Source organism: Bos mutus, chromosome 8, assembly GCF_027580195.1.
Source record: "Bos mutus isolate GX-2022 chromosome 8, NWIPB_WYAK_1.1, whole genome shotgun sequence".
NCBI classification, from domain to species: Eukaryota; Metazoa; Chordata; class Mammalia; order Artiodactyla; family Bovidae; genus Bos; species Bos mutus.
In genome coordinates, this window is record NC_091624.1 from 49246087 (window position 1) to 49272045 (window position 25959).

The following is a 25959-nucleotide window of genomic DNA, read 5'->3' on the forward strand; positions in this document are numbered from 1 at the left end:
GTGGCAGCAGACAGTCCCTGTCTGCTGGTACTTCCACAACCAGGCCCTGCATGTGTGAACTTCTGAAATGTTTTCCAAGTCATGGGAGCTATAAGAGTGGGCCTAGGAGACGAGGCGTTGGCCAGGGAAGCTCTCCTGGAGGTTGTGGCACTCTTAGATCAGCCTTGCAGGTTCAGAAGTGACTGAGGGAGGAACTGTGGGATTTGAGGCATGGGAGGGGCTGTGGGTGTCCAGGTGATAGTTGGGCAGGGATGGCCACATGGAGAGGAAAGAAAAGATTTGGAAGGTGGTCAGGAAGCAAGCAAGGTCTTAAAGCCTGCTGACTTGGACCTGCCTTCTATAAGCAATGGGAAGCCATGGAAGGCATCAGAGCAGGACACGGGGAACTCAACCTTGGGCCTCTCACTCTTAGTGCTTATCCAGCCCACCTCGTATGCAGCTTGGCTTCCTGGGCAGGCGGTCTCCTCCTCATGGTATGGGCTCCTGTCTACCAGGCCTGGCTGTGCCGGGCCACCTCTATGCCCTCTGCTAGGCTGCCTCCCACAGGCTATCATCACTGTCCCCTTCTCCCTGACAAAGAAGAACTGCAGAAACAGAAGAGATGATGGAGGGTCCCTGAAATCTCTAAATATTAGTAAGTGACCACAGATGGCTTCAATGTCAATCAAAAATTACAAATATTATCTTGGATAGGAACAGCTGGAAGGCAGGATTTATTTCCACATGAGCAAGAACTCAGTGAACTACCTTTAGAAATAGTGATCTCCTCCTGCTATTAGAGATACTCCATCAGGGACCAACTGACAGCAACAAGGAATTTGTGGAGAGGGTGGGAGATGAGCAAGGCCCCGTCCAGGCCTAGGTTCCGGGTACTTGAAGCAACACAAACTCCCAATGAAGAACACGGTTAAAAGGGATAGTATTCATGTTTTATTAAAACAAACCACATCTGCAAGCAATTTGCTCTTATTAATAAAAAAATTTCTACAAATTCAAGTCTGCAAAGACAGTAAGTGATGGGTACCGTTTCAGACCTGGACCCCAACAAAGCTCAGTCCTGTGTTGAATGCTGCCGGAGGCACCTGCTCCTGTCAGATGGCAGCTAGGAGTATCGGCTCTCTTAGCACTGCCATGCCCAACAGGAACCCATTGGCATGCCAACAGGTCCTGGCATGGCACAGCACTGTAGTTTTCAGGACAGTTCACATCCTCTGGGCTCATTTGAGCCTCACACCACTGCTAGGTAGGGTCATTAATCTCACTTTACAGATGATCTCCCATCAAGTACAGCGACTAGCCTGAGATAATGACTGTGGACAAAAACTTTTTGTCCTTTATAGTTCAGCTCTGACTCTTGCTACAATACATGAATCCCAAACCTCAAATCTCCCTCGGGGTGTAAGACTTCCTCTCAGAGCCCACGGAAGGTAATCCAAAGATAGATTCAATCCCACAGAGTAACCAGGCAAAAGCAGGGCATCACAGGCCTCATAAGAGAGGGGCCAGAGCAAGTAGGCACTGGCTAGAGACTGGCTGCATTCACGTGAACACGGTGGAAGAGCACAGACCCCAGCCCCACCACTAGCTGTGAGATACTGGGCATGTTATTCATTCTCTAAGTTTTGCCACGTGTACAACTGTCAAACTATCTTTCTCCTAGGGGTGATGTAAGGATCGAATGAGTTAATAGTTGTAAAGCATTAGAACAGTGCCTGGCAAATTAGCAAGGATTTTTACTTGGACCCTGTGGCTGTGAGTCTGGGAATAAGTCTTACAGAGATGAACAGAGATGTGGGGTCAAGCGTACCCATCTCCCTCTGTCAGGAATGCCCTCTGCCTGTCAGAATTCAGCTTGGGGCCATCCCCGGTAGAATTAATTTCCCTTTTCCTGGAGTGTAGTGTTTAAAACATCTAGCCAAGCTAGAGTTTTAAATGATTTGGTTAGGACTAAAGCCACTTTTGAAGTTCCTTCTGTCTTGTATTCTACTTGTATTACACTGCCTCATATGAAATTACTGTTTTTAGGTAAAAAAAATAAAAAAAACCACTGGATTTATATGGTTCAAACTAATTAATGCACTGAGAGTCTGTTTAAACCACGGAGATTCAGCCTTGCATGTTCCTCATCCTACCACTGCCCTCCTGTCAAGCACCTAAGAAGATAACTTAAGACAGTATAACTTCAAAACCACATAAGGAATTCGACAAACAGGATGCTGAACGTTCAGAACCGAGGCACAGACCCTAGAAAGAGGCCTTTCCCTCCCTCCTGGAGGAGCTGACTTCCTGCTGATTTAACCTTCTCTATTGACAACATCACTACTTTCTGGAAAGCAGGGGGTCTCTGCATTTCCTTGGCAACATTTTGGACCTGAGGAAAACAGGGATGCCTGAGCTGCCCAAACCCCACTCATGGTGAGTTCCTCTCCTTTTGATTCCAAGACAGTTGGGAAAACTGCCTATGGTTGCTTAGCAACAGTCATCTGCTGATTTCTTCCCAACATCCCCTAAGAAATGAATAAGCAGTAAAATCTTCCAGGCTGAAAGCTGGGCTGGAAGGGCTGGGCCAGAGACACATGGCTGGGTGCTGGGGGGTGGCCCAGTCCTTAATCTCTGTGGGTGACTTGAGGCAACTTTCTTTCATGACCTTATTCTCCCCAAGTGTACAATGAGGTCAGGCTGGGTGATCTGTGAGGCCCTCCCAACTCAGCTGTTCTGATTCACTAGCAGTCAGCTAGTAGTCATCGACTCACTGCCTTGGAGGGAAGGGACTTTTTGAATTTTTCAGGGTGAGGAAGGCATAGGACATGGCTGCCCTTAGAAATCTTCCAATCTAACTGGAAAGACAGGTTGGGGAAATTCCTGGGGCAGTTAAGCCTGGGGAAGACAGACAGGCAAAAAGAAGAAAGGGCTTTCCTGTATAAATGTGTTTGTATGGGAAACAGCAAAGGCACGGGTATACAGGTGGAACTATGTGACCCAGTTCTGATTGAAGGGTCTCTGAAAAGAGCAGTAGGAGCTAGATGAGGGTATGTACTTTGGGGCAGACTAGAAAAGCCTTGAATGCTAGGGTAAAGTGATTCCCCCGCCCCCCTCCCCATTGTAGTCCTTGGGAAGCTTTTGATAGTTCTAAGAAATTAAGTGAGGTTACAAGCAGATCACTCTGGCTGTAAGGTAGAAAATGAGCTTGGGAAAGTGTTCAGGCCAGGAGGTGGTAAGAACCTCTTGCAGCTGTTCGTAAGGGAGGTGACATGGACAAGCTGAAGTAGAGTGAAGAGGAGGAAGCATATCCAAGGGACATTAAGGGATAGAAGAGTCCTAGCGACTCTCACTCATTCACATATTTATCTTGCGCCTACTATGTGCCAGGCAGTTCTGGGTGCTATGTGAGCTGATGCTGGGGATCATGTTCACTGACATGGTCAGGGTGCTTAAGGCTCACCTGTGGGTGTGTGCTTTCAGGAACCTGAACTAAAAGGCAGTGTAGTATGAGTGTCCTGGTGGCGGGGTCGCACGAGAGAGCAGCAGGAGAGGACCTGCAGGTTTAGGGCTCGTTTGAAGCTCGCCTACTAGGAGAGGAACTGTACAAAGCACAGGGAAGGACTGGTGGGGGAGACAATGGGAATGCTTACAGAGGAGGTCGTAGACCAGCTCCGTCTGGATGCAGCAGAGTAGAGCCGTGGAGAGCCTAAGGCGGTCACTAGGGTCTCGGCCACTAGGGCAGCCGGGAGATGCTGATGGCCCCTTCCCAGAGCCGCAGAGCCGGGTACAGCGGCTCCTGGAAGGCGGCCCGGAAGGTGTGTAGGTGGCTCATGCCGCCCGTCACATCGTAGAAGGCCAGGACGCCGGCCTCGTAATCCAGGAAGACACCGAGCCGGTCAGGGTCGTGGCGGGGCCGCAGGCGGCTGCGCTGGCAGTCGTGGAAGGCCCAGTACTCGAGGTCATAGCGTTTGAGGCACCAGGACTGGCGGTTGCAGCCCAGGCGGGCGGCGTCCGAGGCCCCGTGGCGTCGCAGGGAGCCGTAGGCCGCGCCCACCCACCAGCCGACGCCCGCCTCCTGCACATCCACTTCCCAGTAGTGGCGGCCGGCGGCGAAGCAGTCGCGGCTCAGCACCTGCCACAGCGCGTCGAAACGCAGCGCCGCAGTGGGTCCCAAGCGGCCGAGGAGGCTGCAGCGTACCGTCAGGAGGTCGGCAGAAAGGCGCAAGCGCGCGTGCATTGTGTCGGGCTCCAGACAGGGCGTGCGCGCGTCTGCGGAGGGCGGGGACACCGGGCCAAGCCTGAAGGGAGGGGCATGCGACCCCGACACCGCCCCGCCCCGCCCCTGGGAGAACGACAGTGCGCGCGCAGGCTGTCCTGCGCTTGTTCACGGAAGAAAACTGGAAACACGCAAATCACCAGTGAGGAGGTGATCGGGGAACACGGGGAGGAGACAGCATTTTAATACACATCCGTTGTACAGCTTGAATTTTGTACAGTGGAATTTGCTGCCAATTTCTAAAAATTTAAAAATAACCCTATCACTATTTTAACACTTGGGTGTCCTTCCAAATTTTTTTACTTGCCCCTTTATGGTTTTTTTCTTAACATTAGTGTCATACCATACAGACTCTTGGTAGTTTGTTTTTTAAATGTATTAATGTATTTATGAACATTTTACCACGTCGTATAATATTCTTTTATAAGAGCATTTTAATGGCAACGTTAAGATTTTGATGTATAGATGAATTCAAATTTAATGTATACCTTCCCCCTGCTTTAAAAAAATATTTAAGCTTTTAAGAAGACTTTTAAAAACACTAATGAATACATCTTTATATATCTGATTATTTGGGCTATATTCCTAAAAGAATTGCTGGGTCCATGAGGATGATTGCATTTTTAAGGCTTTTGCCAAATTGTCCTCCAGAAAAGTGGTGGTGATTTGAACTCCCAGTTACAGTTATTGTTGCATTATATACATTTGGAGACATGAAGTTAGAGAAAAATCTAGGTCTTAGGGCATGTGGATGTTCAACTTTAGTAGATACTACCAGATAATTTTCTTGGTAGTATTTTGGAGTTTTCTGGAGAGCGGTTTTATATATTTTTTATTAGATTTATTCCTAAGTTTTTATAAAGTGTTACTGAAAATAATGTTTTAAACATTTCATTTTCTAATTGTTTATTGCCAATACATGACCTAAATCAAATCCCTTATGATTATACAGTGGGAGTGAGAAATAGATTTAAGGGCCTAGATCTGATAGAATGCCTGATGAACTATGGACGGAGGTTCGTGACATTGTACAGGAGACAGGGATCAAGGCCATCCCCATGGAAAAGAAATGCAAAAAAGCAAAATGGCTGTCTGGGGAGGCCTTACAAATAGCTGTGAAAAGAAGAGAAGCAAAAAGCAAAGGAGAAAAGGAAAGATATAAGCATCTGAATGCAGAGTTCCAAAGAATAGCAAGAAGAGATAAGAAAGCCTTCTTCAACGATCAATGCAAAGAAATAGAGGAAAACAACAGAATGAGAAAGACTAGAGATCTCTTCAAGAAAATTAGAGATACCAAGGGAACATTTCATGCAAAGATGGGCTCGATAAAGGACAGAAATGGTAGGGACCTAACAGAAGCAGAAGATATTAAGAAGAGGTGGCAAGAATACACAGAAGAACTGTACAAAAAAGATCTTCACGACCAAGATAATCAAGATGGTGTGATCACTGACCTAGAGCCAGACATCCTGGAATGTGAAGTCAAGTGGGCCTTAGAAAGCATCACTACGAACAAAGCTAGTGCAGGTGATGGAATTCCAGTTGAGCTATTTCAAATCCTGAAAGATGATGCTGTGAAAGTGCTGCACTCAATACGCCAGCAAATTTGGAAAACTCAGCAGTGGCCACAGGACCGGAAAAGGTCAGTTTTCATTCCAATCCCAAAGAAAGGCAATGCCAAAGAATGCTCAAACTATTGCACAATTGCACTCATATCACATGCTAGGAGAGTAATGCTCAAAATTCTCCAAGCCAGGCTTCAGCAATACGTGAACTGTGAACTTGCAGATGTTCAAGCTGGTTTTAGAAAAGGGAGAGGAACCAGAGATCAAATTGCCAACATCCGCTGGATCATGGAAAAAGCAAGAGAGTTCCAGAAAAACATCTATTTCTGCTTTCTTGACTATGCCAAAGCCTTTGACTGTGTGGATCACAATAAACTGTGGAAAATTCTGAAAGCGATGGGAATACCAGATCACCTGACCTGCCTCTTGAGAAATCTGTATGCAGGTCAGGAAGCAACAGTTCGAACTGGATATGGAACAACAGACTGGTTCCAAATAGGAAAAGGAGTACGTCAAGGCTGTATATTGTCACCCTGCTTATTTAACTTATATGCAGAGTACATCATGAGAAACGCTGGGCTAGAAGAAGCACAAGCTGGAATCAATATTGGCGGGAGAAATATCAATAACCTCAGATATGCAGATGACACCACCCTTATGGCAGAAAGTGAAGAGGAACTAAAAAGCCTCTTGATGAAAGTGAAAGTAGAGAGTGAAAAAGTTGGCTTAAAGCTTAACATTCAGAAAACGAAGATCATGGCATCTGGTCCCATCACTTCATGGCAAATAGATGGGGAAACAGTGGAAACAGTGTCAGATTTTACTTTTTTGGGTTCCAGAATCACTGCAGATGGTGACTGCAACCATGAAATTAAAAGACGACTTACTCCTTGGACGGAAAGTTATGACCAACCTAGATAGCGTACTGAAAAGCAGAGACATTACTTTGCCAACAAAGGTCCGTCTAGTCAAGGCTATGGTTTTTCCAGTAGTCATGTATGGATGTGAGAGTTGGACTGTGAAGAAGGCTGAGCGCCGAAGAAGTGGTGCTTTTGAACTGTGGTGTTAGAGAAGACTCTTGAGAGTCCCTTGGACTGCAAGGAGATCCAACCAGTCCATTCTGAAGGAGATCAGCCCTGGGTGTTCTTTGGAAGGAATGATGCTAAAGCTGAAACTCCAGTACTTTGGCCACCTCATGCGAAGAGTACTTTGGCCACCTCATGCGAAGAGTTGACTCATTGGAAAAGCCTCTGATGCTGGGAGGGATTGGGGGCAGGAGGAGAAGGGGACAACAGAGGATTAGATGGCTGAATGGTGTCACCGACTCGATGGACGTGAGTTTGAGTGAACTCCTGGAGTTGGTGATGGACAGGGAGGCCTGCCGTGCTGCAGTTCATGGGGTCACAAAGAGTTGGACACAACTGAGGACTGAACTGAACTGAACTGAACTGAACAACTAATTTTGGTATGCTGACATTACATCTGGCAGCTTTTCTAATTCATTTGTTAACTCTAATTTATAGCTTAATTTGGATTTCTGTAAAGAATCATGTCACCTTTGCATAATGATCTTTTTTTACTCTTTTCCTATCCTTAGAGCTTACATTTCTTTTTCTTGCCTCAAGTCACTCTCTAGGACATCTAGAACAATGTTGCATAGTAGTGGTTATACTGGACATCCTTTTCTCCTATTCCTGGGTAAATATCCAACAGAAATGCATATAGTTGCATCAAAAGATATGTACAAGGATGTTCATGTCAATATTATTCATTATAGGCCAAAGCTGAAAAAAAATATCTGTACACACATGTACTTTTAAAATGTCTGGAAGAACATATGCCAAAATATTAACATTTATTTCTGGGGGAGGCAATTGTTTTCTTTTCATATAAGTAATTTGTAATTCTCTACAAGAAGCATGCATTACTTGTATAATTTTTTAAGGAACAAAGATATCCATAATATATCAGTAAATGAAAACACAGATTACAAAACAGTATGTATAGTATGACACCATGTTTGTAAAATATATATATATTAAATATTTATCATTGTATGTTTATATAGATATGCCAAAGAAAGTTAAAAGGGCAAATAGTAGTACTTATCTACTGCTATGTGTCTGCTTGGTAGGTAAGCAGAAAAACTTCCGAAGCTCTTCAGTGATTTATGAGTTATTTTCTTTTAAAAAATTTTGTTTTCTACAGTGAACATGTATTATTTCTGAATTAAAAAAAAAAACACCTGATAGTAAGGGTTGGAAAAAACCAAAGGTGTGTCTCTCAGGAAGAAAGGGAGGCCCCTCTACTTCAGTGACCCTCCTTCCCCACCATTACACCCCACCCTCTTCCCCCTTTCCCCACACCTGGGGTCTTACATTTTAAGAAGAGTGATCGCTCTGGTGAGGGGCTTGTTTTCAACAAGGAACCCGGCTGGACACAGGAGCCCGAGAGCTGACAGTTCCTACCTGTAATGAATTGTGAGAAATCAGTGCCTGGTGTTTAGGCAAGCAGCACTAACTACAAAACATTACTAAAAATATTACAGAACTGGAGATTCACATAATCTCTCCCCAAGAATGGCATGCAAATTTAAGTAGGAAATGCAAATTCACAGTAACAGGGAAACTCCAGGACGAGGCTCAGATCTACAGAGAAAAACACACTTTCCAAGACTGGAAGCAAATTGAGCACTGGCAGGCCAGTGTGAGCGAGCCCCGGACATGGGGAGGACACTGCAGGCTCCAGGACCATGCTGAGAATCAACCATGTATTCAGTGGTCAAGGAAGGGGGCAATTTCACGGCAGACATGCAAATTCTAGGATAAAGGTAGAAAACAGGAAATTACAGCTGAGTCCTCAGCAAGGTCATATTCATCCAGGTCAAAGGGAGTTCAGGTAAAAGGTCCTCCTCGTTTCATATTCATCCAGGTAAAAGGTCATACTCATCCAGGTAAAAGAGAATTTAGGGGAAACTCAGGTCACAATCCCTGTCTATAACAATTCAGTCAGGTAAGTGAGGAGAGAAATGGGCGTGCTTGAGCTATGCCGCAAGGTAGAAAGTGCTCTGATCCAAGAAGAGACATGAAAGGGCTCCAGGGCTTAGAGGGGTCAGTGAAGGCTTCCTGGAGGAGGAAGCACCTCAGCTGGCCCTTAGATTTGGGGAAGCTTTGGACACCCAGAAAAAGGATGGGAGGCTTTCCCAAGAATATAGCAGGAGCAAAGACAGGTACTTGGAGTATTATGTAAAGTGAGGAGCCAAGGAAGGTGTTTGAAGGAATGTAGACATGAGCAGAAGAATTTCTAAGCCTCTCTCTGATGGGGAATGGATAGGGTAGGGTGAGAGTAGAGACATCCTGTGGGTAGGCTCATGGCTGACCTGGGGCAGCAGGGATGGAAAAGGAGCCAGGTTCAGCATATACTGCAGTGGTACAAGTTCCAAGGCTTGACTCTACTGGGAGCGGGGAATGAAGAGTAGATTGGAGGCAAGCAGCAGCGGTTTGGGGGTTAGCGGGTGGAAGATGCTGGATTCCATTTCAGCCTGTTGAACCTGCAGTGTCTGTGGAACTCACAGGTAGGGCGGTGAGGCGGGATGCTGGAAGGACAGTGGTGCTGCAAAGACCCCATCTCCTTGGAGCCTTCCTGGGAGGCAGTACCTCTCAGTATTACCTGTGATAGTGAGAATGATGGCCTCATCTGGAGGTGGATGAGAGTGATGGCCTGGGAGGAAACAGACTCCAGGGGAAGAGAACACAATCCCTGGTACCAGAGTCTGTCTTAATTCTGCCTCGACTCCTACCAGCTGTGTGACCTAGCGCAAGTCAATTAACCTCTCTGACCCTCAGCTTCCTCATCTGTAAAATGGGGGATAACGAAGGCGTCTACCACATACATGGGGTGGTGCTGCTTGCTGTGCTTTTTAGCAAAGCACAGAGAATACATGAAGCAAATGACCGTTGGTAATCTTGCCATCAACGTGAGCTTCAATCACGGTTTGCCATTTTTTGATCATGGAGCGTATTTTGACATGGATAAGATCCATACCATGAAAGGCAGTTTTTGCCCTTAACATCTTCGGGAATTAGCTTTAATTCTCTAAACGCAGCTTCATCATTTTACAGATCAGCAAGACTCACTTCAAGAGGTGACCTTCAAGGCCATCAGATGCAATTTGGGTTGCTACAGTTCTTGTGATTAGGGTTTTTCCAAAATTTCTTATTTGGAACATAGCTGCTGCTTTCATAACCTTTCTTAGAAAACGGGTCAACCACTCACTTTCTTCTTGGTTCCTTTTTGCTGCCTTTTGTCAAGCACTTGCTCTTGCAAATCCCTATATGCTACTCAGACAGCCAAAAGGGCTGTTCCTTCCAATTCTAAGTGCTCTTTTTCATCTCAGAATATGACAACTTCTTTCTAGTTGTTCAGTTCAAAATCTTTGGAGTTTCCTTGGTATCTCTCTCTCTTCTTCCCTCTTGTGCCCACATCTACTCCAATTGACTGCTTCCGCCCCCCGCCCTTTGCTCTTCCTCCAGCAAGTCAAACTCACAATTGCCTTGTGCCTCAGGACCTTTGCACTTTCTTTCCCCTCTACCTAGAAGACATTTTCCCCAAGATGTAACAGCAGCAGTAACAATACTAGCTAGTGCTCACGGGAGCTTATTACGCCTGAGCACCATTCTGAGCACTTTACATGTAAGAACCCACTTAATGCTTACAGCAACTCTATGAGATGGGACTATATTATCTTCATTCTATGGATGCAGGAACAGAGGCATGGAAAAGTTAGGTGCCCTGTTCCAGATGGCAGGGTTAGGAAGTGGTGGACCTGGGATAGAAGCCCAGGCAGTGTGGCTCCAGAGTCCATGCCTGTGACCACTAAGCTCTCTGGCTCATGCTTCAAGTCACCTCCCACATCCCCTTCTCAAAGAGGCCTTCCCCACTTCCCCATAGGAAATAGCTCTTTCTCCTGGTCACCCTCTATTCTCCTTACTCAGTATCATTTTTTCAAGGCACTTCTTATTGCTGATACGTATTCATTAGTTGACTGTCTTCCCCTTAAAAGACTGAGCACCACAAAGACAGGATCACTGTTTTGTACCCTGCTGTGCCCAGCACATAACAGGGGCTCAATAACTGTTTTGAACGAATAACAGAGATGAAGGAATGGATACTTCTGAGCACCTGCTTTGTGTCAGGCCCTATGGTGACCTCAGAGATGGACCCAAAGTGGTTCTTGCCCTCCAGGCATTTAAGAGAGGCAGAGAAGGGCCATATATCCAGCTCACAAACACCCCCAGGCAGGAGATGGAGCAGGCCCAGAGCAGAGGGGCGGATGGCTGAGACAGCAAGGGAGCCCAAGGAAGGGCTTCCCAAGTAAGTGCCTTGACCAGGTAGAGGAGGTGGGGGGAGTTGGTCCGTCCAGCTGGGAGCTGAGTGCAGGCAGAGCTGAGGTGAGGCAGGACCCCGGGAGCGACTGAGGGGCAGGAATAGAGCAGAGCGGCTGTGAGAGACAGGACCTATCTCAGAATGAGTAGGAGGTGAGGTTGGCAGGGAGGGTTGGGCCCAGCCTTGGGCCTCTGTGCAGGAGAGACATGATTCAGACATGACTGCACCATCTCTAATGACAGGACCAGGGAGTGAAGGACCCAAGGTTGGTCACACAGTGACTTACTTTCCTTAAGGCGGACATCCAGTGGCGTCTGCAGCAGGCTCTGCATGGCTTCCACGAGGTCCTTAAAGAAGCTCTTGACGGGCTCAAATGAGTGGGGCACGGGGTGGCACAGCTCCCCCAGGCTCATCTGCTGCTGTATCTGCTGCTCAGTGGCTGTGTACTCCTGCGAGGGCACGTGGGGCTCAGGGTAACTTGGGGCCATGGTCCAGTCTCCACCATCACGCCCAGGAACAAACCCAGCCAGCGAGCATAGGCCCCACCTGGCCCTGACACCTGCTGCCAGCCCAGACCCTGTCCCCAGGAGCGGACCCCCACCCCCAGTGCTGGGGGGCTGTTGGTTCTTCTCTCCCTCCCTGCGGTGTGCACTGAGGTCCGCTCTGCATTAGGGGGCGAGGGAGGGGGCAGGCTGGGTGCCCTTGCCTTTAGCTCACCAGCTTGAAAGGGACCCCAAAGCTTTACAGACACTGTGACAGGGATTGGTCTGAGGTACGGGGGAACAAAAAGAGTGAGGGGCCAGTTTGCCTGGGGGAAGGTGCTCCTGGGGCATGTCCAAAATGGACAACAGAAAACCATGTCCCCCAAAATGAAAGCCAACGACTCTGGAAGCTCAACTGGAAAGCTGACTGAGGGGACATGCCCACCACAGTGGGGGGCTGTCTTGTTTTCTATCTGGACAGTACCTTTTATTAAATACCCTTCCTGGAAGAGGGAAGGGGCGGTGCGCAGAGAGGAGCTCGGGCCGAACCACTGTCCCTGGCAGGGGGAGGGGGGTAACGCGCCCCTCCTGCGAATATTCGCAGATTTAAAAAAAAAAAAAAATACCCTTCCTGTGTTAAGTATGGCTTTGCTAAGTGGAAGCTTGAAAACGGTCCTGGTCCCCCTTGCACCCACAGCAGCCCCACTCCAAGTTCTGGATGTGGAAGTGAGGGTGGGTGGTGACAGTGGCGTGTGGCTGTCAGGGACAGCAGTGGTGGAGGTTCCAGGGGGTGGCCCTGGGTCGGTGGTGTGAGCTGTGACATCTTGCCCAGGGGAGAAGCGGTGGGGTCTACACTGGAGCAAGCCTGTGCCACAGCCTTGGCTTCACTCCTGTGGCCTGGTTTTTATCCCGACTTTCTGGCCCTCCGGCAGATCCCGTGTGCTACCCAATACTTTCATAAACTGTTTTCTTGCTTAAAACAGTTACAGAGGATTCTCTTGTTTGCACCTAAGATTCCCTGTCTGCACTTTCTGGAGAGTTGCCCCAGGCAAGGATTTAGAAGATAGAAGATTGCCTTAGGCAAGCAGGCCCTGCCTGGTTGGCAGTGCTGCCCAAGATGGGAGGGGCAGATGGATTCCCCAGGAAGGAAGGAAGGTGGCTTGGCAGGAGGGATGCTGGGCCTTGGGAGGGGTTGTGGGTACTCTCTAAGGCCTGTCTACCTAGGAAGCTACAAGTCTACAGCCTGTCTTCATCTGGGTGAGGAGAAGGGAATTTGTGGGGAAAGGGGGCTAAGGTCACACCCAGAGGGCTGGCCAGGGAGTCAGAGCACTAGCAGAGAGGGCAGGGAGCAGCTCTGGGTAGCAAGAGGGTGACAAGAGGGAAGACGGGTGGGGTGGGGCTGGGAAGGGGAATGAGGGACAAATGGGACCACCTGGCAACACCAAACTGTAGCATTTAGCATAGGGCCTGACACACAGAAGGTTCTTGATAAATGTTCATAATGGAATAAATGAATGAAACCAAGCATATCTATTTCTTGCCTTTGCAAACTCAAAGAACAGCCATATAGCCACGTATCTCTCTGCCAGAAACCAGATGTCATCTTGGATTCCCCTAATCACCAATCCTGTCATATCTCTCAAACCTGCTTGCTTCTCCGCATCCCCACTGCCCCTGCACTGGTCCAGCCCCCCATCATCTCTCTCCTGGATACCTGTGGTCTCCTCCCTGCTTCCCTTCCAGCCTCAGTCCTGCATGCCCAGTCCAGCCTCCAACCTGTCACAGTGACCTTTCTAAACCATTGATCCGACCATGTCATCCCTCAGTCCCAAACATTCCCCTGACCCCTTTTCTCTTTACAAGACAAAGTCTAAACTCCATGACTAGGTATATAAGATCCTGCATCAACTAACTCTGGCCTCCTTATCCAGTTGCATCTCCTAACAACCCCTCCCCTCTCGTAACCCCGCCCTGCCTCCAGCCAGGCTGAACCCAAGTGTTTCTCCAGCCTGCCAACCTCTCGCAGGCACATGGTTCCTTCTGCCTGGTATGTCCTCTCTGCCCCATCCCTCTGTATATACCCAGTGAGCTCCTCCTTATCCTCTCACACCAGCTCTACCATCACCTCCTCCTGGAAGCCTTCCCTGATTCCCCATACACAATTGGACTTCTTTGGACACACCTTTACTTGCTAATTTGAAATGGCCAAGGCCACATAAAGGTATAAGAATGTAAATATCCTCCAGGGACTGGCTTGACTAGTTTTGTACTGACTTATTTGCCTGCCTTATTTTGCAACCAGAGCCCATGCTCATCTGTGGTTATTCTCAGTGCCATCTTTACTTAGTTGTACTCTGTCTCATCCTACAAACCTTTAAAGCATCTTACGAAAGTTATCTGCTGCTGCACAATTTTCCTTTACTGAAAAAAGTGAAGCCAAGAGAGAACCAGGATAAGAACGTAAGCTAGAAGCCAGTGAGATGAGGCACAAACTCTATGAACAAAGTCTATCCCAGCTATATGAAACATATTTGGCTCTGAGCTTCCCAGAAGCCATGCCAAAGAGAAAAAGGAAGAGTCAGATGAGTAGAAAAGCAATCCAAGAGCACAGGTGACTGCACAGGAGCCTGGTGGATCAGATGGTAAAGAATCTGTCTGCAGTGCAGGAAACCCGGGCGTGCTCCCTGGGTTGGGAAGATCCCCTGGAGGTGGGCATGGCAACCCACTCCAGTATTCTTGCCTGGAGAATCCCATAGACAGAGGAACCTGGTGGGCTACAGTCCATGGCATGTCAAAGAGTCGGACACTGAGCGACTACACTTTCACTTTCACTGACAGAAGAGTTTCTCCCATGGCTCCCTGAAGACAGGAACTCCACCCTCAACAGCAGGCTTTCACTCAGTGTAGCAGTGAATATCATAGGACTAGTTTTTAGACTCTCCTTTAGTATAACAGCCTCCAACAGAGCCCAGTGGCCAAGGAGTCCCGTCCTTCTCTCCACTTTGAGCAAACTGTGACTCAGCTCTTGAAGTCTGCTTAGTAGATTTTGCAAGGATACCGGATTTTCCAAGAGTGATGTTTCGATTAAGACTGTATAGTCAGAGGACCGGGCAGAGATGTCTTGTGGCTTTAGATTCAGACAGACCTTATTCCTACCAGCTGTATAACCTTGGATGAGTTCCTGCATCTCCTGGAGCCTCAATTTCTCCTTAGTAAAATGGGATGAGAATATCCGATTTGCAGAGTTCTTAGTAAATATTAGAGCTAAGATACCTAAAGTGCTTGGAACACAGAGGCCCTCAAAAATGGTGGCTGATAATGTCATTTAACTAGTCCAAGATGTATATTATCTTCCTAACAATGTATATTTTCTGACTTGTGTGGGGGCAAGGAAGTCTACATGCTGGCAAAGAAATTCTCTGTGTATTTACTCAATGTATGAACGCCGTGTTCAGTGCCACATTAACCAAGATGAAATATGGTGGCCAGTGTCCCCTGTGGAGCAGAAACCCAGCATTACCTGCAGCAGCTGTACAGGATTGGTTTCTTGGCTGATAGTCCAGATCCTGTTGGACAGAGTGTTCATGACATCAATTTGTTCCCCACAAGACTTGATTTGCTCTGTGTATGCCTGCAGGGCAAGCTGTGTGTTTTTATCAATGAATTTCTTGGCCAGAGCTTCTTCTTCTTCAAGTAGTAATCTGAGTTCAGCAAATTTCCGGTCAGCCAGGTTTTACTTGACTCTGCATGAGCCTAAAACACAAACGAACAATACAAAACCAGTTGTAGATGATATAATTGCCAACCAGGAAATCTAAAATAATCAACATGAAAAGAAACTATTATAACTTCTAAAAGGAGAGTTCAGCACTTTAGCTTTTTTATAAAAAGCTTTCCTAAGTACTAGCTATAACCAATTGGAAAATGTATGGAGAAATAAAGATCATTTTTAAAGCAGCAGAAAAAACAGCAAAATATTTAAAATTAAACCCAACAAAAACTGTAAAGGCCTAGATAAATAAAAGCATAAAATTGTATGGAAAGACAAAATCTGAATGCATGGAAGAAAAACCATATCCTTGTCTGGGAAGATTGATTACCATAAAAATGTCATTTGTCTCCAAATTGGTGTATAAATTGGATACAATCCCAATCAAAGTCTTAACACGCATATTAACCAAATGTTAAATTATTGTGAGAGAGAATAAGTACAGGAAAAGTCAAAAACTGCTTTTTAAGGGACCAATGAAGGGGAATTCTCTGGCAGTCCAATGGTTAGGATGCCATGTTTTCACTATTAAGGGCCGCATTTGATTCCTGGTCAGGGAACTAAGATCCTGCAAACCTCATGGCACAGACAAAAAATAAATAAAGATCTATGAAGGATGAGCTGCCTTGTTGTTGTTTAATCGCTAAGTCGTGTCTGACTCTTTGCGACCCCATGGACTTGTAGCCCAATCAGGCTCCTCTATCCATGGGATTTCCCAGACAAGAATACTGGAGTGGGTTGTTATTTCCTTCTACAGGGGATCTTCCTGACCCAGGGATGGGAACTCGGGTCTCCTGCATTGCAGGCAGACTCTTTACTGTCTGAGCAACCAGGGAAGTCAAAACAAACTATAAAGATACAGGCTTTAAAACTATGTGGTTTAGGCATAGACAAAAAGATCAAGAGAAAGAATAGCTTAGAGAAGTATAAATATATATATTTGTTGAATAATATATAATTATATATTAATAGTTATAATATAATTGTCTATATAATTATATATTAATATTATATAAATTATATAATTATATATAATTCAAGAGATGGTGTTGGTACAGCATGGAATTAATCATTTGATAAAACTGTTAGATACTTACTTTATTCTGTATACAAACATAAAGTCAGACAGAATCCCACCTGTGAAGTACTCTTGTGAAAAATGTAAATCTGAATCTGATTAAGCCTCTAGCTCTAACTTAAAGATATAATTTAGAAGACATGTAGAAGACAGAGGAGCATGTTTATCATCAACTTAAGAAATACATCAATCAACTGCAGTTTGAAAACTTTATTTCACTCGTAATTCAAACAAAATATGACATTTATAAAACAACTGGGAATGTGACTACTGGTTGGATAGTTGATGATATTAAGGAGCCATTGTTAATATGGTGATATTAATATGAAACTAATATTTATAATATGATATTAATATGATACCTGATTTTAAATACTTTTTTATGTATTTAAAATTTACTTGATTTTAAAAATGAGTCCTTATCTTATAGATACAGGTAATATGCTCAGAGTTTTACTGATGAAATTATATGTCTGGATGACATGTATGTATGCTTGAGGTTTTCCACAATAAAAGCCAAACAGACAATTCTAAATAAATTAAGGCACTATACATTAAAAAATAATAAACCTATCAAAATGAAATATAGAACGATTTTATTTTTAAAAATTTGGGAAGGGAGGACCTCCGTAAGACTCAGATAGCAAAAAGGGAGTCATGACAGGTTGGATCACATGAAAAAAGAAACTCTTCGCGAGAGGTAAGGCACTATACACAAAGCTACATGACAGGTGACAAACTACACAGGCTTACTGTCCATAACGTATAGTGCAAAATAAATCATTCCGTTTAAAAATGGACCAGAGATATACAAGTGTCAATAGACATATGAAGAGGTGCCTCAGCATCCCAAACCATCAAGATCAAGGAAGTGAGCAGCACTATATATACATATATACTGGCCATCAGACTGGAAAAAATGCTAACTGATGGATAACACCAAGAATCTGTGTGTGTAGAATAGGCATTTATATACACCGTGAGTGGCAGTGTCTATTAATAGCTATTAGAATTTGTAGAGGGTGATATAATATCGAAATTTTAAATGCTTAAATCCTTTGATGCAGCAACTCCTCTTGCAGGAATTGATCCTAGAAAATGTTTTCACATGTGCATAGAGATTTGTGTAACAAGACACTCACTATAGCATTGTTGGTGACAGAGAAAAGTTGGATAAAAGTTTCAATCTGAGAAGTACATGTATGTTCATTGTACAAATTATGCCGCATTCACACACTGAAATAACATCCAGTGATTAAAATGAATTCAGTGTCCTGATATGTGCTATAATTTGGATGAATCTTGAAGATATGATGCTAAATGAAATAAGCCAGACACAGAAGAACAAATGTTGTATGATTCCACTGATATGAAATATCTAGAATAGTCAAATTCATAGAGACAGGAGGTAGACTAGAGGTTACCAGGAGCTAGTGGAAGGGGAATCAGAGAAGCCCATGGCACCCCACTCCAGTACTCTTGCCTGGAAAATCCCATGGACGGAGGAGCCTGGTAGGCTGCAGTCCGTGGGGTCACTAAGAGTCAGACATGACCGAGCGACTTCACTTTCACTTTTCACTTTCATGCATTGGAGAAGGAAATGGCAACCCACTCCAGTGTTCTTGCCTGGAGAATCCCAGGGACGGGAGAGCCTGGTGGGCTGCTATCTATGGGGTCGCACAGAGTTGGACACGACTGAAGTGACTCAGCAGCAGCAATGGGAGGGGAATGGGAAGTACTTGCTTAGTGATTACAGAGTTATGTTTAGGGTAATGAAAAAGTTTTGAAAACAGTGTTGATGTTTGCACAATACTGTGAATGTAATTAATGCCACTGAATTATACACTTAAAAATGGTTAAAATGGTCATTTTTACGTGTATTTTGCCACACACACACGAAGAATGCAGTGGACCTGCATTCTTGTCATGGAATGTAATTAATGCCACTGAATTATACACTTAAAAATGGTTAAAATGGTCATTTTTACGTGTATTTTGCCACACACACACACATGAAGAATGCAGTGGACCTGCATTCCTGTCATGGAAAGCTCTTCAAGACATCATGTGAAATGAGGCAAGCTGCAGAATAATACATACAGGATGGTCTCATTTATGTAAAAAATCACAAAATAAAACTGTATATGGATATCTGCATCTGTATGTCTGCAAGTGCATTTAAAATATCTGTCTGGTCATGTTTGGGGAGGGGTGTGGGGTGGGGAAGATGGTCAAGAGGGATTCTTACTTTGTACTTGCCAAAGTTCTACACTATATTCTAATACACTATTTAAATTTTTAAAACTGAAATGTGTTTATGCATTACTAGTGCAATTAAAAACTAAAATCATAAAAAAATTAGGCCAGTATCTTTCCTCAGACCAAACATTTATACAACCCACTAGCAGGAAGATCCTTGGTATCCAGGCAGGCGTGGGGTGAGCAGGCTCCCCTGTGGTGCCAAGCAGGGTCCCCTGTGGTGCCATGTTCTCTCCTTAGTTGGAAAAGAATGTGTGGTTTGTCAGGATCTAGGGGATGAGTTCCCAAAGCCTGTGTTTCCCTTACAGTGTTCTACGCAGTGGTCAGGCTCTGAGTCTAATTTATACCACCACATGCCATAGAGATATTAAACAGTTTTTGGCTACCTTGGGAATTAGTCTACAACATGGTTTCTATGAGTCAGCAAGCCTGGAAAGTACATCTTTGTTGAATGACTAAGTGAAGGAAAGAAAATGTGTTCTAAACCCTTGATTTATCAACACATTTTGGAGGCAACGTATGTACATGGAGGACCTTTTTCTAGAAACTGAGAGCAAACGTCTTCTCCCAACAAACCTGTACTCCAAGCAGTTTCTACAGATCCACTTTTTAAAGAATATACAAAATAAGCTTAATGATACCACACATTGTTATAAATCTCAACATAGAAAACTTAAGGTATAAGCAACCTGAGACTGATTATGCAATATGGTTTAAAAAAAAAAGAGAGAATTCTGGCAATGAAACAAAGAAGTACACTGGTTTGGGCCACATCAGTTCAAAGTGAACCGATATACTATATATATATTATATATATTGTTGTTTATTGCTAAGTCATGTCCGACTCTTTGCAACCCCATGGACTGTAGCCCGCCAGGCTTCTCTGTCCATGGATTTCCCAGGCAAGAACACTGCAGTGGGTTGCCATTTCTTTCTCCAGGGGATATTCCCAACCCAGGTGTTAAATCCAAGTCTCCGGCTTGGCAGGAGGATTCTATACACTGTGTATTTATATACTTTTTTTGTTGTCATTTACAAAAGTATCAAAAGCTCAATGTAGAAAATTTGGAAGATTTGAAAGAAGACTATAACCACTCTGATATATGGTCATCTTATCCCAGTTTGAGTAAAAAGTTAGGGCAGCAGTTAAGTGTTGATTTTCTCTACACCTGGATGTGTGTAGGGAAACACACATCTCAGCACCCCCTGGAGCCGTGATGGGGAAGCAAAGAGCCTATTAAGGAAAAATCATTTAAAGGGTATTGGGTGGGGACTCAAGATCAAGCCCTTCTTGATTGCTCTCTGGAAAGACGTGGTTGGGTAGGCCTGGTTGTTGGCTTCTGATCAGTAGACTTTGGCCAATTGTGAACTTTATTGGTTTTAATTTGTTTACCAAGCTGTTTCATGGGCTAATTTCCAAGCAGATGATCTTTGCCCTAGTACTGCCTCTGAGAAAGCGAGGACAGAGAAGCATGGTTGCCCCAGACCTCTCTGCCACAACCGAGCCTGCTGCAGTTTGGTACAACGCACCAGAGTCCCCATAAACGTCTGTGCCTGTTGAGCCAGGTGACTCACGCTAGGAACGTGTTCCAAAGGAAATAAGTCAAGGTGCCAAATATCACTGCAGTGTTGTTTCACCTGAGTGAAAAACTGGAAGGGATCTAAATGTTCAACATTGGGAAAATGGTTTCATGAATCATGGTCGAGCCATTTAATGGCACACACAGCCTCTAATACCAACACTGATAAACAACTTTTAATGACATAGGAAAGGGTTAGCGTCTTAAAAAACAACCACAACATCCTACCCAAGTAATGACATATGTGCTGTGCTTAGTCACTCAGTTGTGTCCGACTCTTTGTGACCCCATGGACTGTAGCTCTCCTATCTAAGCCACCAGGGAAGCCCAAGAATACTGGAGTCGGTAGCCTATCCCTTTCTCCAGGGGATCTTCCCGACCCAGGAATTGAACCAGGGTCTCCTGAATTGCAGTTGGATTCTTTACCGGCTGAGCTAACAGGGAAGCCCAAAATGACATGTGTGTGTGTGTGTGAGTCGCTCAGTAGTGTCCGACTCTTTGCGACCCCATGGACTGTAGCCCATCAGGCTCCTTTATCTATGGGATTCTCCAGGCAAGAATACTGGAGTGGGTTGCCATTTCCTTCTCCAAAATGACATAGTTTAGTCAAAAAAGGGAGAAGGAGCAGACATGGGAAATCTTCCTTCCTACTACTTTCAAACACATGGAAATGCTGAGCAAATTTTAAAGTTACATAACCAGATTAAAAAAAAAAAAACAAAAAACCCACAATCAAACAAACAACAAAAAGGAAATCCCCAGGTCCCCAAAACAAAGAAAGAACTTGGTGTCAGAACCACGGTGAGTGACCTGGGTGGCATGGAGGTGGAGGGGCGTGAGACAGCCACAGCATGCTGGAGCCTGGGTCATCTAGGAGGGCGCTCTGGGCACCTGGCATCATTCCAGTTGGGAGTGGGAACAGGGCCATCTGACCCAAATCAAACCAGATTCACAGAAGGTTGCTCCATCCATGAACCAGGCACCAGTAAAAGTCTCTCCACTGACCTGGGGAAGGGGCAAGGAATCTTGTCATCTACCCAGAGTCATGCACTACTTTTCCAACTTCCCATAAATCTGTAATTACCTCAAAATAAAGTTTAAGTTGGGTGAGTGAGTGTGTTAGTTGCTCAGTTGTGTCCAACTCTTTGTGACCCAGTGGATTGGGGCTTGCCAGGCTCCTCCATCCACGGGATTTTCCAGGCAAGAAGACTGGAGTGGGCTGCCATTCCCTTCTCCAGGGGATTTTCCCAACCCAGGGATCGAATCCGGGTCTCCTACATCACCGGCAAACTCTTTACTGTCTGAGCCACTAGGGAAAACTATAGTTGGGGAAAGCTTCAAAGAAAACCATTCCTTAGATTAAGCTGAAACCTGCCCCCCTTAAGACTTTCCACATGGATCCTAACTTTTTCCTCGGGAGCCTCTAGACTATGTCTGCTCAGAGATTTACAGACAGTGAGCCTGTTCTCGGGGCTGAACATCCCCAAGCACCTCCCCTATCCCTTTCGGTGTGCCAACTTTTAGTTCCCATATTGTCTTAGACTGATGTTGCCTGAGCCCAGAGCCGTGCTCTTGAAGACGACATGATTAATAATTAAGCCAGGGCCACAGGTGTAAGACATCTGTCCTCAGTAAACTAGGGCAGGCTGTCACTCAAAAGCTAATGGACGCTGGACAAACAGAGGGCCATTTCTGTGGCCTTGTCTGGGTGCTAACTATTCCCATGGTCAGAGCCAGTCTCACTGCCTGACTTGAGGTAGCCAGTCCGGGTTCACAGACCCCTCAGTGAGACGGGCCTTGGGAGGGCATCCCACCCCAGCCCTCACTTTGAGGAGCCCTCACTTCTCAGCGGTGGCTGAGAAGGGACGGGACTAGCCAAGTTCACCTAAAAGGCTCCTAAAGAGCAATAATACCATTCTCATAGTTAAAACAGCAGCTAGGATTATGTCAGTCCCAACTTCCTACTTAAAACTCACAAAGAATCCACTTAAGTAAACATTGTTATGACAGGATAAGCCTGAAGAACATGTCATGAAATATATTTAAACCTATTTGCTTTGTTTCAGCAGTGAAACTGAAAGTGTGATTTGCATGTTCCATTTTCTTTGCTTAAGGCAACTTGGGGTGTAGGGGGTGGAGGACTAGTCTGTCTAAGAATATGGCCTTGGAGATGGAGGGAGAAAAGACCATTCCTCCACTTTGTCAGGCATTTTGGGACAAGGCTAGGGCTCTGGGTAGAGGCAGATTCACTGCAAAGCTAATGAAAGAGAAGCCCCAGGCCACTCTCTAGCATGACCTCTTCATGGTCTTGCGACTAATTTTGTGCTCTTTTTCTTCAAAAGGGTCCCCTAAATTACATAAGCTCCAGGCCCCACCAAACCCCCCTTTGACGTTGGTTTTCATTTTCCCTGGCTCCATATTGGGGAGAACCCTGTTTCGGAGCAGAGAAGTGGACATCTCAACTAGGATCAGGAAGAATCCCCCACTTGCCTTGAGCTTCTCAGCAGCATCTTCTATCTGGGTTATGTTGCCAACTTGCTGCTGCTTCTTGGTTGCCAAATGCTTTAAGCATTCTTGGGTGAATTTCTGTATGTGAAAAAGTTAGGACAAAAGTCTTAATGTTGTCACTTTTGAGATAACAAGTCACTCCAGGGGTCATCTCCTCTCAACCCTGTATATTTTTCAGTGGAGGTATCTGCAACTCAGAAGGTATGGTGACTTGCCCAAAGTCATGAGGCAAGTTGGAAGTTGAGCTGGGACTAGGGCTCCTCTGATCCTCAGAGGCCCACATCAGGTATTCTCCAAACCTTGAGGTGCTCCCTTCTTTCTAGAACAGTCCTACTTGTGACCTGCTTTTCCAGGCCCTCTAACAGGATTTTAGGGAAGCAGCTTGGGGTCAGTGGAAGAGCATTCACTTCTAGAGTGAATCCTGAGTACTGTTAGTTCTGGGGCCTGTTCTAGGAGCTGCCTTCACAGAACCTCCCTCCAGGGTTGGTCTGTGGTCCTCTGGACTGGATTGGTGTTCAGAGGACCTGCATGTGTAAGAGGTCCCCTCTCCCACCTACGTGGCACCCAACTCCCTTCCATATCTCTGCTGTTTGCAATTGCCGTTTCTTCAAAGACCTGCTCTGTGGACTCCCCTACGCTGTGACCTTATCTCCGCCTTACCTTCTTACGGCTCACCTTACGTTCATCTGCTGGACCAGCTATGCACTTTCTGAGGGCAGATCTGCTCCATTCTTGGCTCCTGCTCCCCAAGAGGGACAAGGGGGTGTCCCTAAAGTGTTTGCTGGATTGAACAGAATTACCAGGGGCTGCCAGCTTCAAGTGGAGAGCTGGAGCACGCTATGTATGAGCCCAAGTCCCAGACTCGGACAGGACCTGCTAGGTCTGAGTCCTAGCTCTCCTTCCACATGACCTAGGCAAGTGGCCTCACCTTTCTAAGCCTCAGTTTCCTCAGCTGCAAAAAAAAAAAAAGGCGGGGGGGGGGGGACAACCCCACAGAGTTGCTGTAAAGAATGAGGACACAAAGTGCTTGGTGTAGTGCCTGGCACACAAAATGCTCAGTAGGTGTAGCTTATATGGGAGATTGGGAGTGAGCGCTGGGGGTGGGAACACAATAGTAACCCAAGGATAAGCCATAAGCTCACCTTCCATCTTCCAGGAGCACATCCTCCATCCCCCCCCACCCCCCTCCCTTGAACCTTCTGGTCAAGCTCCTGTCTGTCAGCCAAGGATAATGTGGCATCCCGGTGCTTGAGCCCTCCAGTCACAGGGTGCCTCTCCTGTCTAGGTGCTTGGTGAAGCCCCACTTACTCGTCATGGCCAGTTTCAATGACATCCCCCACCCAGGAACTCTTCCTGGGCTTCCTGTCCCTGGTTCATACTTCTTCTTTTTGGCTCCCACTGACCACTGCCTCAGGCTCCCCAATTACAATACTTATCATACTGTGTTGTCACTTGTTTGTTCTTCCCCTACTAGCCAAGGGACGCCTCCAGGTCAGGGAAGAATTGGTCTGTTCCTTGACTCATGGATAAGCTGAATGGATGTCTAAGGAATGAATGGGTGTGTGGATACAAAAGAGGTAGGTGGACCTACCTATTAGAAGATGTTATCTCTGAAAGCAGCCTTGTTAACTCTGAAAACAGCATTTTGAGGAACTATTGTTATTATTAACTATTTTATAGATAAGAAAAAGAAGATCTTGGAGGCAGAGGAAAGCCTTGAATCCTGGGCTCCACCTGCTAGATTAGCCCAAGGTGGCCCATTCTCAAGCTTCAAAGTCACAATGGCTAAATCAAGTGCAGGGAATGGCTGTAGATCAGATCAGATCAGTCGCTCAGTCCTGTCTGACTCTTTGCGACCCCATTAATCGCAGAATGCCAGGCCTCCCTGTCCATCACCAGCTCCCGGAGTTCACTGAGACTCAACGTCCATCGAGTCAGTGATGCCATCCAGCCATCTCATCCTCTGTCGTCCCCTTCTCCTCCTGCCCCCAATCCCCATTCCCAGGGAATGGCTGTAGGGCTGGATTAATCACTTCCTGAAGGTAGAAGTGGCAGAATCAAATCTGTGAGGGGAGCACCTGTCTAGCCCAAAGAGGGCTTTGCAGGGGTTTGGCCAGTCACTGGACAAGTTGGCCACTAGGCTGGAACAGGAGTCCAGAGCCCCCTTCCACTATTAGGATTAAGCATGGATGAGCGCTCCAAAGTGAGACTGGGCCCGTGGGGAGCAGTCCTGGGTTCAAGGCCCAGCCTCTGCCTCCAGAAGCCTCTTTTTGTCGGCGAAGCGGTTGACCTAGCTCCCACTGGCAGTTAGGCGCGTGGTATGGAGCGTAGGGAGGGGGAGGGGCGGGGTTGGGCAGACCGGCCCAACCCCAGAGCCATGGGGACCCACAGCCCCTCCCAGGAACTCCAGGAGGGAAAACCAGAGGAGGCGTGTGTGTGGCTTTCCTGAAACACTGTTGTTTTCTAAGCTGGAGGGATTTTTTCATCTTTGTTAAAGGCAGCTTTTCTTTAGGTCCAAAGGCCGTGGGGTGAACCCACCGTGGTGGATGAGGTCCAGGATACCCGGCCAGCCAGGCGCCCAAGTTCTTACTCCCAAACCCAGCTCTTCTGATGCTTAAATGATGGCCTTGGCTCGCCGGTACCCTTCCTCAGTCTCTTTCTGAACAACAGGTCGGCCTCCGAGATGGTCCCCGGGCCGCCTTGCCGGTCCCGGTTCCAACCGGGAACTGCCAGTGGGACCCGGCACGCCCCTCCCCGCCCGTTGCTGCGGGGCTCGCGCCCCAGCGTCCCCACCTGCACGCGCGCCGCCTCGTCCAGCGCCAAACCGATCGGGTGGCCGCGATGCGAGCCCAGCACCGGGCAAAGCGCGCACACGCAGCGGCGGCAGCGGCGACAGAAGAGCTCAACCACGCGGTCGCCGTGCTCTGAGCAGAGCCAACCGCGCGCGTCTTCGGGTTCCGCGGGGCCCAACCCCCCAGGAGTCCCCTTGAGCACCGCCGAGCCCGCCATTCTCCCTCCAAGTTTCTGGGCCGCGGCCGAGCAGCAGCGAGAGGCCCGTGGGGAATCGAAAGCTGG

The 25959-nt window shown here is 46.5% G+C and overlaps 1 protein-coding gene across 1 annotated transcript; it reads right to left on the bottom strand.

Moving 5' to 3' along the window:
- On the bottom strand, positions 1-25959 carry TRIM14 (tripartite motif containing 14). The gene is given in 7 exon segments (XM_070375606.1): positions 1-4251; positions 8202-8291; positions 11495-11657; positions 15211-15407; positions 15410-15443; positions 22867-22962; positions 25678-25959. Coding segments are annotated over 7 exon segments (1332 nt in total). The 5' UTR covers positions 25894-25959; the 3' UTR covers positions 1-3715.